At 48.0% G+C, this 15,655-nt stretch overlaps 1 protein-coding gene across 1 annotated transcript in view; it reads right to left on the bottom strand.

The window, feature by feature from the left end:
* Positions 1–8,275, bottom strand: part of LOC112576380 (sodium-independent sulfate anion transporter-like) — a 51,976-nt gene extending 43,701 nt beyond the window's left edge. The window contains exon 1 of the mRNA XM_025258765.1: positions 8,104–8,275. Coding sequence (XP_025114550.1) covers positions 8,104–8,169 — 66 coding nt within the window. The 5' untranslated portion in view covers positions 8,170–8,275. The remainder of the gene's footprint in view (positions 1–8,103) is intronic.
* Between the last annotated feature and the right edge of the window lie 7,380 nt (positions 8,276–15,655).

Below are 15,655 nucleotides of genomic sequence, written 5' to 3'. Positions count from 1 at the left end.
GATATGTGTGGCGATGTGTCGCTGTTTTGCTATGTGTGGCGATGTGTGGCTATGTGTTGCGATGTGTTGCGATGTGTGGCGATGTGTTGCGATGTGTGGCGATGTGTTGCTATGTGTGTTGCGATGTGTGGCGATGTTGCGATGTGGCTATGTGTGGCGATGTGTGGCTATGTGTGGCGATGTGTTGCGATGTGTGGCTATGTTTTGCTATGTGTGACGATATGTGGCGATGTGTTGATATGTGTGGCGATGTGTGGCTATGTGTGGCGATGTGTTGATATGTGTGGCGATGTGTTGCTATGTGTGGTGATGTGTTGCTATGTGTGGTGATGTGTGGCTATGTGTGGCGATGTGTGGCTATGTGTGGCGATGTGTTGCTATGTGTGGTGATGTGTTGCTATGTGTGGTGATGTGTGGCTATGTGTGGCGATGTGTGGCTATGTGTGGCGATGTGTGGCGATGTGTTGCTATGTGTGGCTATGTGTTGCTATGTGTGGCTATGTGTTGCTATGTGTTGCTATATGTGGCGATATGAGGCGATGTGTGGCTATGCTGTCTGGCTAAGACCTGAGTCAGGCTGAGTGTCCAGGCCCCGACAGTGAGTTGACTACAAGTGCTAGCGGTCCTTTACTAGCGGCTCGTTCCACTGTCCACTATTGAAATACGCGATGAAGACTGTTCAGCATCCCAAGCGCCTTAGTGGTCAGCCATGTCAACATGACAGGTAAGGTAGGGGTGTGAACCCCGCGCTCTACACCTGCCACTGCAGTGGCGACAACAGCTTGACCACGCAGTCCCTTGTCTCAACAACGACGGCCACATTGTGTGGTCAGATGCAGACTGAATGTTGCCAAGGTTGTGTCTGTAGGCATCACATCAATTAAGACATAACGATGTAACATCCTCACAAACTAGATGACACTGTGATGAGAAGTGTCTACCCTATGCCACACCTGGATCAACTGCGGTCAGAGGAGGAAGGAGACTGGTGCTGCAGCCACTCGGCTCTCCATTCTCTCACCTGTGTGATAATGTGATGACAGGTGTGTTTCATTCCCTTCTGTCCACTGGATTACAGTAAAGACATTTATATTTAGCAAGTCGTAAGTTGATGAAATAAATCCTACAATTACTGAATACTAACTGCTCATAGCAACACAGTAAGTGACAATCGTCAACCTACCCACTGACTGCCCTAGCCACCTAGCCTAGCTACACCAGGCCTACAGGTCACACAAGACAAACACATTGCTGAGTGCTGACCGCTAGACAGGCTGTTTCTAATAATCGTTTGTAGTAAGCAACACGCGAATGATTACAATCAGTGCAAGTGCTATTTTCCCCCAAACATAAACTGTGTAACTGTCACGTGACCCAAATGGTGTGCTGCGAGTGGCTACATCGAGAGCTTGTTACAAGTAGTCACATTTATAGCTAATAGCTAATTGTTCACAACTGTACTCTGGAACTCTATAAACACGCCGCATCCAACCAAAGCTTACAATGAACTGTTTCAAAACCAGTTTTAATAAAATAATGGTATAAACATATAAACCATTATGTGCACGTCCCATTAGGGTTTGATGATGTGACCACGTGACTTCTATTTGTGAGGGACATGGTGGAACTTCTGTGACCTTGGCCTTCCTTGACTTCTGGTAAACTGTGATAAGGCAGGACAAGTGACGTGGCATATTCAGCCCTGAATAACTCACTGCTAGTGAGCTTGCCAGTTGTAAGCCGTCAACTCCAGCAAGCATACTGTCGCTGTGACAACTCCAGGCCCAAGCCCGCCACCTGAGAAACAAGACCCCAGACAGTCTCCATCCACTGCCACTGGCGACTGGCGGCTCACCTCAGTGGCACAGACCTTCAGGATCAAAGAAAAGCACTGCCTCGCTGTGGAATGGTGACCTCCACACCTTTACCTGTGAAAAGTCAAGGGTCAGCTAGCGCCTCACTGTCCTGTTTCGTCCTCCTCCCCAACTTCCAGTGCAGGGCAGGGCAGGGCAGGGCTTGCCTCCAGTCACCTCACCTGGGTGCAACGGTGCTGAGTGATGTCTGCGAGCTGTAGGATTGTTCGTCCGAAGCAATGTCTGCGCTGTTTCCCACTCAACAGTCGGACTCCTACAAGTCTCGTGACCTTTGTGTGCACGTGCATCCTGCCACTGGTGCTGCCGATGTCTTGTTTGCCGTCCTTCTGTTTGTGGCAGTAAGGACTGTTGCTGTCTTCTCACCTGTAGACTGCCTGCCTTCCTGACATTAGCCCAGCGCCTTTCTTCTAATGTTTCTTGTGAATACCTGCACTTAAAGCGCAGTATATGTGTTTTCTGCTTTTCTGTTTTCATTGTAGTACATGTACATCCGTACAAGTGTGGCTTTCAACTAAAAGTATTTGACTGAACATGCAATGGACAGCAAGGACTACGAGTTCCGTTTGTGACCTCCACACTCAAATGTTCCCTGAATGTTCTTATGTGATGGTTAGGCTACTCTATTTGGTGGCTAACTTATTCTACCGCTGACGAACACAAGACTCGAACCCGTCCCGTCGAGACTGCTTCTGCGCACGACCGCTTCCACGTAGCATACAGGACACCCTCTGTACCCGACTGAGCGGCTCTCACGGGTCGACCAGCTCTCGGACCTATAAATATCTTCATTGGAAATGTCAACCTGTACATACTTTCCACGTAAACGTCAGAGAAATCAGCTCATCTCATCTACTCCATCAGTATAATTTTATGTTTTCAAAGTTAAAGTGGTTCTAGATATTCTCCTCGTCTGCAAGGCAGATTGTGTGTTGATTTGGATGTGGACCGACCCCATGCAACATCAAAACAAACGAACTCTGACCAGAATAACACCACGCAACAAGCCACCCTCCTATTTCAGTTATACAGCCCTAAAGCAAACAAGTAAACAAAGCTACAAAAGCTTTGTAATCACTAAGTGCAACCCCCTTGTGCAAGTGTGTGTGAGTGCAAAATGCTGAAGCTGTGTGATGTCTACAGGCTGAGATGCGGACATCGGGTGAGACTGGAGGACGTGTCCACGTGCCGCCATTGTGAGCACGGGTGTGACAGCGTCTCTCCCCCTTCTTGCTGCCTCACCATGCCGCACTGCAGGGCTGCTGGGAAGTGCATGCAAGCAGAACCACAGAACTCTTGTTTACCTCGCTTCCCAGCAAGTCACGAACCCACGGCGTGCCACGACACACTCCCCGAATTACCGAGTATGTGAGAATCCCTGGGGTCAAGGGCACTGCAGCCAGCAGCGACAGTTATCTTGTGTCCGCATCTCTCCCTCACAACACACCCTAACCTGATAGGCAAACATGAGGATGCACAATAGGGAAGTTTCATTTCATCATCATCACCGCAATCATAATTGTCGTCATCGTCATCATCATCATCATCGCAATCATCATTGTCATCGTCGTCGCCTTGTCATCGTCGTCGCCCCATCATCATCATCAACAACGCAATCGTCATTGTCGTCGTCATTGCCCATCATCATCACAATCATCATCGTCATCATCATCACCGTCATCATCATTGTCGTCGTCACCCCATCATCATCGTCGTCGTCGTCGTCATCGTCACCATGATTAGGTTCCATTTGCAGTAATGAAATGAAGAAGGTAAAGATCGGTCTATGTTGGTGCTGAAGAGTAAGGAAGTCACAGCTACTGGGTGGGCCGTTCGTCCCCACAAAGTACATGACTCAATCTGGTCACAACAGAACCCCCTTTAACACCCACCTCACTTGTGCGCAACCCCCCTTCTCACCCACCTCACCCGCACTCAACCCCCCTTCTCACCCACCTCACCCGCACTCAACCCCCTTCTCACCCACCTCACCCGCACTCAACCCCCCTTCACACCCACCTCACACCCACCTCACCCCAGGCGGAGCCCCCTTCGCACCCACCTCACCGCAAGCGGAGCCCTTCACACCCACCTCACCCCAGGCGGAGCCCCCCTTCACACCCACCTCAACCGCGCGTAACCCCCCTTCTCACCCACCTTCCTCTGGCTCAGTGGATATTGACACTCACTTCGCCCGCAGCAACCCCCTTTTACACCCACCTCACCCTGTGCTCAACCCCCCTTCTCACCCACCTCAAGCCAGGTATGAGGGTGCACATGGCGAGCGGCCGTGCTCAGGTGAGGACCGGCGAGTATCGCCGACTGTAAGGCACACCGCCATTATGTTACGCAAGTCATCTGAGACGCCTACGTCTGCTAAAGTCGACGGTCCTCAGGCTCTCCATTTCTCCGCCGACTTTTTTAGTGCCACAGACCGCTCCGCGCGGTACACCCACACGTGACTGGAGCCGTGACTTGCGACTTTTACCTCGTCTAACAACGCTCGACCTCCTTGCCCGACACCACACCTCCTGCACAACAGGGGAATGATGATAAACATCTGTGTACCAATGTCGGCAAGTTAGGGGCTAAGCGAAACACAGTTGAGCAAAGTCACAGACCGATACTGGCGGGGGCTTCACGTGTCAAAGCTTCCCTCCAGACTCAACTTGAGGTGACCACCCCGTGTACCATTCTCTTCCCCGTCTTTGAGGTGTAGAAATAACTGCACTACGCTTGCAGAAAACGAGGAAACTCTCCACCCAAGCGATGTCTGGTCAAATAAAGCAAGCAAGAAGCTTACAGCTACCCACCATACTTCCATCCACAAACCTTCCAAATGCACAGAAAGCTTTGAGGTGGAAGCAGCACAAAAAGCCGGAAGTAGCGCGAGGCCAGGAACCCTGGGGCACAGAACGGATCACGTGTGAAGCATGCGCAACAGCTTGGGGCACGAAGGGCAGCATACTACCATGTACTACAGCTGTAGTGTCTCTATACAGAGCTGTACAATATACGGTGTAATACAGCTGTAGTGTCTCTATACAGAGCTGTACAATACACCATGTAATACAGCTGTAGTGTCTCTACACAGAGCTGTACAATACACCGTGTAATACAGCTGTAGTGTCTCCATACAGAGCTTCACTACAGTACACTCACATGTAATACAGCTGTAGTGTCTCCATACAGAGCTGTACAATACACTATGTAATACAGCTGTAGTGTCTCCATACAGAGCTGTACAATACACTCACATGTAATACAGCTGTAGTGTCTCCATACAGAGCTGTACAATACACCGTGTAATACAGCTGTAGTGTCTCTATACAGAGCTGTACAATATACCGTGTATTACAGCTGTAGTGTCTCTATACAGAGCTGTACAATACACTATGTACTACAACTGTAGTGTCTCTATACAGAGCTGTACAATACACCGTGTACTACAGCTGTAGTGTCTCTATACAGAGCTTACAATACACCGTGTAATACAGCTGTAGTGTCTATACAGACCTTCACTACACACATTACTCACATGTAATACAGCTGTAGTGTCTCCATACAGAGCTGTACAATACACTATGTAATACAGCTGTAGTGTCTATACAGAGCTGTACAATACACTATGTAATACAGCTGTAGTGTCTATACAGAGCTTCACTACAATACACTCACATGTAATACAGCTGTAGTGTCTCTATACAGAGCTTACAATACACCGTGTAATACAGCTGTAGTGTCTATACAGACCTTCACTACACACATTACTCACATGTAATACAGCTGTAGTGTCTCCATACAGAGCTGTACAATACACTATGTAATACAGCTGTAGTGTCTATACAGAGCTGTACAATACACCGTGTAATACAGCTGTAGTGTCTATACAGAGCTTCACTACAATACACTCACATGTAATACAGCTGTAGTGTCTCTATACAGAGCTGTACAATACACTATGTAATATCCGCATCAGGATTGTAACAGCAACAGCACCAATGACTAGACTGGATAGGATCTGGCATAGCCATAAGATGAGGTTCACTACAAGTACAAGCTGTACAAACCCTGGTAGTGGCCATCCTACTCTATGTGTCCTATGTGACACGTGGACTCTGCTTGCCGACACGGACAGGAGAATCCAGAGAACAAGTGGCTGAGGAGGCTGCTCCGGATGTCATACAGAGAACACAGAACCAACGACTTTGTAGAAAACAAGATGGCGACACTCGGAGGACACCAGCAACCTCTACTCTCTACATACAAACTTCCTAAGCTGGTCTTTGTTCACGTGACCCGGCGCAACACCCTGTCAAAGACTGTCTTCAAGACACCTTGGAGGTAGTGCACACCGGGTGGTGAGAGGAAGAACTGACTTACGAAGGTCCAAGACTGGACTGGTCGTCATCTACAGGACCTGCTGACTGTCGCCCACAATAGACAAGATGGCGGCCTGTCAGCTGCTAGTCTATCCATGTGATCCCCCAGCTACAGGTGGCGGTCAAGGAAGGGACTGACTGACTGACTGACGGACGGACGTAGCTGAAGGTGTAGGCGCGCGTGGATACATGCTTGTCTTACAGGGATACAGTGAGTGTAGTACTGGAGGTGTGGTGGTGTGGTGGTGTGGTGTGTGGTGTAGCAGTAGCCATCCGGCGCTGAGATTTATTCACTGCGCTGTTGTTCAGCAAAACACTTTTCACGCGTGCACACGATCCCACTCTTACAAGTAAGGACTTCTTAGTGCTTTTCTCCTCCAGTTCCATGCGGGCATCCAGCTGATGACCGCAGCAAACACAGGCGTGAGGAGTCTTACTAAGGTCACTAAGGTCAGCTACATACAGTCACGTGGTCTCTGGGGTCAGCAACAGACCGCTCAGAGAGCAGTGGCAGTGTCACCGCTGATGCAACAAGCCGATGCCCACCTAATAAAGGAAGTACAAACACCGGCATTAAGCTGCCACACCTTCCTGAGCTGACTTCTGCCATTACGTCACTGTCTGCTGCTCCAACTGACTTGATGGCGTCACAGTGTCGTCATCTGGCTCGAGGCAAACGTCACCAGAGCACGTGTACACCTCTGGCATCTCACGCACTGGGCAAGAGAGGGAGGAGGACAGCGGCGCCTGCAAGAGATGCATGAGACAGACATGGACATCCGAGACGTTCCCTCGCACTAGAGAGGACTCACCTGTCTGCCACCCTGCTCCTCCCATCCTACACCTCACCATCGACACTCCCCCCACCGTGACACAGTACTGGCTGTCTGTCACAGTGTATGAGGCCTCATAGCAGTGTACTGACCCCAGTGTCATACGAGAATCATCGAGACACCCGGCGCTAATTAATGAGGTACTATATGAGGTACTAGCGCCTCATCCCCCACCACACGGCACTGACACCTCGGCTGTGGGATCCACAACAAGCACATTCCTCTCCAGGCGAAAGTCCAGTACCAGTACACAATTATTTACATGACCACGGCCTTTGGCTCACTGCAGCATTCATGAAAGTCTCTAGATGCCAATAGCACTATATGGTCCACAGGTACAAGCCTCTGACCGCCACAGTTCTTACCTGTCTTGTAGAACTCACACCGTGAGATTAGAACAGGCCCGCGCTATAGCAGCCCGTCACTGGCTTGTGGTCGAGAATCTCCAATCATCTGTAGCTGTACGCAACTATCACTGACTTCACAAATTAGAAACATGGCAAATCCTCCACCCTTCCCAAAAAACAAATTAATCACAACATATTTAAGTGACAAAGAGTAGTCTTGTGACACGTCTGAAAACATCTGAAGGTTTTGCAGCTGATGGCTGAAGTGCACGACCTGTTACCAAGGCAATGACTGATTGGGGACCACCTGTACCCCCGTCCCTCGTCCCCCCCACCCCACACTACCTGCCATTGCACCCGTCTGTTACTTGAAGACGGGGGCAGGGTTGTATCGGGTGACGACGGGTAGGTCCTGTGGGCACGTGAAATGCACGCAATATCGCAAACCATTCCCAGAGAACCGCCAACAGCAGGTGAGCAAGTCACGTGCACTTTCCACCCGGTACAGTGTGACAGTGGCCAGTATACATCCACAGCATCCATTCGCTGAGCAGCAAGTAATTCTGAGAAGCATCCAGTGAAGCGAGTAATAAAGCTCTGCTTGAATGCACAAAAGAATAAAAGAGAGAGAGAGTAAAGAAGGAGTGAAGCACAGGAAGAGTGTACATGCCTGTAGCAGACCCCGCTTAGCCTCGCCGTCCGTCATCTCCAGTTCGTCGTGCTCCGTGTCGGCCATGTGGCTAGGTGGCGCTGTTGGTGTGGACACACTTGACCCTAGGACACAATGAGGAAGACGGTCTCACCGCCGCCACCAAAATGTTAGTGAACTCCCCAGACGGACACCTCGCATTATAAACACAAGGTAACCCCGTGTACTCACCGGAACCAACCGGCTGCCGATTACACCAAGAGGTGGCGGAGAAAAGTCTGCATGTCTTTAACCCCTTGTTACTCTCAAGACATGTCCAAAGTGTTGCTACTGAAACTCCTGGTGAAGGAAGCTCACCTGGCAGTGCACAAGTGACAAGTGTCACGTGATACAGCACACCTTATACACTTCAGATCGCAATCTGCTTTATTAAAACTGTGTTCTTCGTGTTAATTACTTAATCATTAACAGCATCTTCAGTGTGTGTAATTAACATTAACTCTTTACCGGGTCTCTCAACAGATGGACAGTAAACTGTTTTTAATAACATATTTACCTAAGCACACCTAGCACTCATGTCGCCTAGCAGCACTGCCACCACCTCGTATATCTCGCACTAGAGGTCACAAATTAAACTCGGCTGACATTATTCTTGTATATTGTTCGAGCCATCAGAAATAGTTTACAAGGGGTTAATCCAGATGGCAGGCAAGCACCACCCCGTGTGTAATTTAATGCAGGACTGTGGAGTCCTCACGATCAGCAGTCCGAGCGCCGTACCGCGATGTCACGAGACCCCAGGACTCTCGCTCCTCTCGTCCTCACCATCGTCAAAAGCTGCATCCTGCCATTGTTCCAAGTTTAGCCTCATTTTATAAAGATGTGGGAAAAGTGAGTGTGATCTCAGTAGGCATAAATGGAAGCAAAGAGCAAACTATGCCACACTAAGACTTACATGTCCGCCAATAGGCCAATAAAAAGATGCTCGCTGATGTCAGAAGTCTTTCTACAAGTGCCAAGTGTCACCTGTCGACACATTCCCTACCACCTGGTCTGCTGGGTTCTCCCAGTGCCACTGTCAGACACTCGCGAGCTCACCTTGCATGACAGACTTGCTCATGTTCTTATGCGTGTACAATAGGGCTACGTGGAATTAAAGAGAACTGGGGCCGGGTGCACAGTCCGCTAACAAGTCAGCTAAAGTGTTAAAATATTCTATAGGCATCTTAGCTAATTGCTAGGAATTAACATTCAGCTAGCGGCCTCTGATCTCATCAAAAACAGGAGAAAAACTAATTACGGAAATAAAAACTTTGATCAGCTTCATCTCCCCCTCGTCTTATATTGATCTAAACATTCTCCTTCTAATAATAATAATCATCATCATCATCGTCATCGTCATCGGCGTCATCACCACTAGCAACGCAAGCTTCTTGTTCTGTTTCTACAAGTATAGCTGATCGTGACACCATGCTTATCTAATGCACACGGCAGCTTGATGGCGATGCTGATGACAAAGATGATAAAGATGGCGTTATGACGGTGTTTGCGATGTCAGGTCCGCCGACAATGCCGTGGCTGTTGTAGGCGGAGAAGCGCCGTGAAGTTCTGACAGAAGGATCGCGAACACCTGACAGCAAATAAACAACGATGCCAGCGCGCTGCACACCCCAGGTGGCGACCAGGTCAGGGGGTCAAGGGTACCTCGTGTCACTCGGACTAAACTGCGTCAAAGCTGCGCTTACACTGCGCGCGAATACAAACTGGTTTGAACCGGAATGTTTAGCTAATTAACCTGTGACTGTTATTACCTGGCACGGCTTTCCTGCGATGGCATCAAATGTTAAACAGATGCCCATGTCAACTCCCCCTGTCTGTAAACGGTTTGGTTTCAAACAGCAGCTCGCATGTCTGTTTTCACAAATTAGTGCACGTGAGTGAGTTCCTTTAAAGATGTATTTAACAAGAATGGAAAAAATCCCTATGGTTACAGATAATAAACTTGTTCATAACTGATAACGACGACAAAGCTCTGAAAAGCAAATAGATCACTGAATCGCAAGAAAACGTAGTGATTTTTAAAGTGAATATTAATTATAAGACATGAATATAATGCAAGTAACAAAGACACCGAAATGAAAATTCTTTAACGGTCAAGATAACAGAGGACTATTTATAGACCAATGTACTGTCACACCCACAAGGCCCTTGACCTCCGGGACGTTGTCACCAGCCTGGACACCGTGTTCTTCACCCTCCCCCACCACTCCCCTCTCTCCAACAAACTCATAAACCTTACTCCATTTTTCTGCTTCCCCGAAAATATAAGAAGAATGCACGCAAACATAGCTAAATAGTGGTCTCGAGATGAACTTCCACTCGATGAAAACGTGCTAAAAATTAATTTTTCAAGTATTATAAATGACAAGGTCTTTTTATTTAGTCTTATGAACTTTTCTTTCAAAGACGACATGCGGAAGAGCATACGCGAACTCGGAGGGGTCCATGGACCAAAGCAGCCTTACCGTGCTTCCAAACGTGTCGGCCGTTTCCATATCAGTAATCAAAACATGACCCATACAGGGTTAAACAAGCCAAAAACAAAGAGATATGAGTGACGGAATGAAAAAAGACACGAAAAAGGTGAGTAATCTGTCGTTCACACTGGAGTAAAGCTAACCTGTACACCATGACTAGAGTGAACAAGGACGAGAAAAGAGCCCAGAGACCGCGTGTTCACAGGCAAGTCTGACCTCTAAAAGTTAAATATATCAAACTTAACCGAGATAAAGAAAAAGTGATTATACAGACTACATTTAATTCTGCCTCAGGCCGCATCTAATCACAACATTGACCTCGCCAACTCTCCTCACGCCAGGGTTCTCGGCGCGCCACCCGCGGCCACACCACACCATTGTTCTCACCGCTCGCTGTCTTGTCATTGCCCTCCGTCAGCAGCACACATGTCTGCATGGACAAAGACAGCAAACAGAAAGATCATTATTACACATGAACTCAAGCCACAACTTTCTGTATCTGGGTCATCAGCTTCAGCAAGTGGCTCACCAGGCATACCACAGCGTCGGACAGAGGGAACAACTGGCCGCAAGACAGATCTTTGAGGGACAGAAGCATCTGATTACAGTGTTTTCTATCAAAGTCTGGTCCATTATAGACTACAGACTGCGCCGAAACCAGGGTAGGGCAGCATCATGAATGCCAAAATATAAAGGTTTTTTTTTTTTAAGTACAAAATGATTAACGGAATGAAATGCAGCATACAAGTCTCAAAATGCAAGAAAGGACCCTATTATCATCAAAACCAATGAGCAACTCACTGACAAAGTTAATTCCAACCTGCTGATTCCATACCAAGCACGAAGACGATTTTGCTCCACAAGTACAAGGAGGTGAAAAAGAACACTCTTTTCCAGAATCTTGCAAAGAAAAGCTCTAGGCTGGTGTGTATTGCTGAGACAGTTCTGATTCAAAGATGGTTTCTTTATAAATGGGCGAACAACAGCAGACTTCCAATTCAAGCGGAAAGTAGACGAGAGAAAAGTATTCATGATATAAATGATATGTGGCAATAGGATCAAGGCCACCAGCAGGCAAAAAGATGGAATAGGGTCAAATTCACACGATCTGGAACTACTACCAAGACACACTTCTTGAATAAACTGCTCTGTGGCTGGTGTAAGAACCACGAAACTTAGGACCGCTGTAGATGATATCAGATACAGATGAAAGTGAAACGAAACCAGAGTCAAACTTTTGGCGTATAAATACAATCTTGTTTGCGAAGAAACCAGCAAATTTCTGTTGGAAGTGAATGACTAGTGAGTTTGTTTAGCAAGCTGTTACTAGCACACAATAACTAGTCGTTGAGAAGTCAAGTGGAGGAGACTGTAGACTGCACGATGACCACCAGCCGTCACACAGTCTCTGGCTGCATGCAACATCTTTAAGTACACTCATGTTCCTCCCGCTCTGCTCGCCACCGGTCACGACTGTTCTCAGCAAGCTTATGTCCCACAGTGCACTTCAATGAACAGTCGGGGGAGGGGAAAATGACTGGACACAAGGTAAGGAGCTAGCGGAAAGGAGCGTGGTTATAGGGTGATATGGAAAGTCTGTGGTTCGGGAGGTACGTTAAGACGGAAGTCAGTTTTCAAATATTCAATGTGCAGTGAAGCCAACTTCCGCACAATAAGTGCAACAGCCGTCGGCGAGAAGACAATCCCATCCATGAAGCACACAAAGTCTACAAGAAGACGACGAGAAAAACGACAAGCGTCCGCCAAACAGCTTCCAAGTGCATTGTGACAAAAGGAAAGGTATAAAGACAGCTGAAGACAGCTGAAGACAACTGGATCAAGTACCAATGCTGGACTATATAGGAAGGAAAAGAACGAGGTGACAGCCAAAAGACCTAGTAGCTCCTACAGACCCTAACAGACATCAGACATCAAACACGGCCATGGCCATAGTCTCGTGGACACTAGGGCTGTACTCTCAGCCAGTGGAATGAATATCGCAAAGATCTTTACAACTTCCACCTGAGGACAGATGCCATCATCATTCAAAGTGACCAAGCTCAAGCCGACGAACTTGATGATCTGCCAGTTCTACATGAAACAGGTCGAGGGAGCTGTCCCAGTTAGGCTGCACAAATATAAAATAAAGACCATAATTACTTTCTCTGTGCCTCATCATAGGGAAGCCATGTTTCGGTGATGTAGCCGCAAGTTCGCCCCAGCAAACACTTTACAGCTGATCAATGCGTACGTGTCATCTACGGTGTCACCGATCACCGCAACTAAAAAATATATCCATGGTATTCATATTGCCATGGCATAGCGTCGCACGAACTGTTTCATCCTACACTTTGTGCGAGTTTGTTGCCTGTCTCGCGGTAAGTCGCTGCGATCTGCGCGGTTCGGACACGATAGGGACTGTCATTTCTGGTACTGTCATCTGACACCACAGACACTGTTACTTCTGGCACCACAGGCATTGTCACAAGAGTTCTGTGTGATGGTTTGGAGAGTAGCATACCACCTCCTGGCGTTTCCTCTTCACTGTCGTCATCCTGAAGTTATGGCGCCTCCCGCAGTTGAATGTCCTTTATCTTGGAGTATACCAAATGATCGTCTAGGTACACAAGAAGGACTGAAATTAAACAGTTCGGCATGGTGGTCTGCATTAACCTCTGGAAAGGGCTGGTGTGGACGTCAGACCCATTGGCATCCTGGAACGGGCGTGTTGCCAGCGGCCCTAGCCAGTCCTTTTGTTGACAATGTCTTCTCAGATGAGCTTCATGCACGGCTGCCTGTACTGCTGCGCCACATCTGCGGTAGAGGTCCATTATCCGATCAAGACGTTCTTCCTAGTAGAAGCGACACGCGCCTCCTGCGCTCACTTGTGACCACATCGACCAGGTCCTTGACACCAGATAGGAACGTCCTCAGACGCTGCCGTAAACATGTCCACCACCGCCACTCCTGAGTTTGTTTTAGCTGTAGTCCTGTATGTGCCCTCGTGCCCACTCGTCAGTGACCGTCGTTACCTCACTGCCGTGTCGAGCAACGCCATCACTCAACTGCCATAAATGACAACCTCCGCCGTCGGACACTTTCCAGTCAGGCCAGCTACACCTTTATTTCCCTGTCATCCTGTTACGGACGACGGGGCAGTCACTTCCCTGCCGGTCGGGCTGCATCCTCCGAGGTGTCAATCGCCGCCACTCGACGCTCTGCGCCGCCTTCTACCTCGCCTGCTTAAATTCTGGAGCTTCGCGGCGTATTCTCGACCACCTCATCACGTTGCTGTGGCACTGATGTCGACATCTTTCCGTTCGCCGTACGCCTCCACTAGGACACCCAAGATCTTTCTCGCGTATCTCTTGCGTCATGCGGAAGCATCAACACTCGACGTCTGGCAGGTCCTCAGCGAGCTCAAGATGTAAACGAGCCGCATTCTGAGACATCGGGTTTTATGGCGAGAGCTAACTCGACCTCTGTTTCATCTCGTCGACACTCGTTGGTCCACCGGCAAACTACTGAAAGCGGACTAACTAGTATGCTCGTAGAGCCTCTGCCCACCCAACGGATAGCATCATGGTCCTCTCTATGTACTATCTTCTGTCGTGGGCTTCTGCCCGTGATGAACAAATGTTTCTTTTTGTTCAGCAGTGCTTTTAGGCCCTTGGTCACCCAAGGTTTGTTGTTAGGATAAACATACACTGCCTTGATGGACTGGTGCAATCAACACTATTTTACTCCTCACTTTTACTCCTAACTGTTTGTTAAATGTCTGTATGGGTATGTGAGCAAAGACAAATTTCTGTCCTCCTGGGCAGACAATAAAGTCTGTTTTGATTTTGATTTGATTTTGATGATACATGAAGCCTTCAGATCGACTTGGGCAACACGTGACCGATGTTATACCTGTAGAGGCGTAGACTCGGAATCAACCTAGGAACCGCGTAACAGGAGAGTGAGTGACACACCCAAATATTCCTTTCAAAATCGTCTCATCGGATATCTACAGGTAGTCCTCGGGTTACGACGGTCTCGAGTTACGTCGTTTCGTGGTTACGACGCTCATTCCGACTTACGAGGTCAGTGCATCAAAGAAAAGGAAGGCCATCACCATGGAGGTGAAAGTGGATATCATAAGGCAATCTGAGAAGGGGGAAACAGCAACAGAAATTGGCAGGTCATTAGGACTTAGTCGTTCGACTGTCGCTACGGATTATCAAGATAAAGATCTCATCCTTGAACACGTGACAGGATCTGCTCCTATGAAAGCGACAGTGATAACAAAGCGTACTGTACTGCACAATACACTGTACTCATGTTTATTGATAACTATGTAGGGTACTGTGTTAGGATAGGTGTTTGGATAGGCTAAGTGTTTGCAGTACTGTTATTATGGTACAGTACATCAACGTATGATCCGACTTACGTCGAAATTCGGTTTACGACGCCGCGTTAAGAACGGATCCCCGTCGTAAGTCGAGGACTACCTGTATTTACTTGGCAAAAGGGAGGGAAAGGGGATTGATAGTAGATGTCAGGGACGTGGGTTGTCGCCCCTGACTGTTTAAGCGCCAGGGGTTGTCGCCCTTGGCTATAGGCTACAGTATTAGGATTGCATGATAGTGAGCATGACGTGGAAGAGCGCACGACTGAACGAAATGTTCATTGGAACGTCTGTAGTAGTTAAGAACTCAGTTTTGTGATTCCCAAACAAGTCGTCGAGGTAGAAAGACACTGTAAAGATTTTCTGCGTTAAAGAGACTGCGAATGCGAGTGATTCCTTCCCCGAGAACCCTTTTGTAAACGTTTTATAAAATTGTTTAAATGCTATCTGGGTTAGTAGACAAGATATTGTGTTTTATTATTATGGTTATAATTGTAACGGTCGGAGAAAGAATGAGGTGGAATCTTAACATTTGGTCGGGGATTTTGCTATTTAAAGAAACGTTTTTGAACGTACGTTCGAATTGTGTATGGAGTCGTAATGATTTCAGGAATCACTCGGGGGCACAAAAAAAGGGGGAGGGGGG

The sequence above is a fragment of the Pomacea canaliculata genome, linkage group LG1 (genome assembly GCF_003073045.1).
Source record: "Pomacea canaliculata isolate SZHN2017 linkage group LG1, ASM307304v1, whole genome shotgun sequence".
Lineage (NCBI taxonomy): Eukaryota > Metazoa > Mollusca > Gastropoda > Architaenioglossa > Ampullariidae > Pomacea > Pomacea canaliculata.
This window is presented reverse-complemented; position numbering and strand designations above follow the sequence as displayed.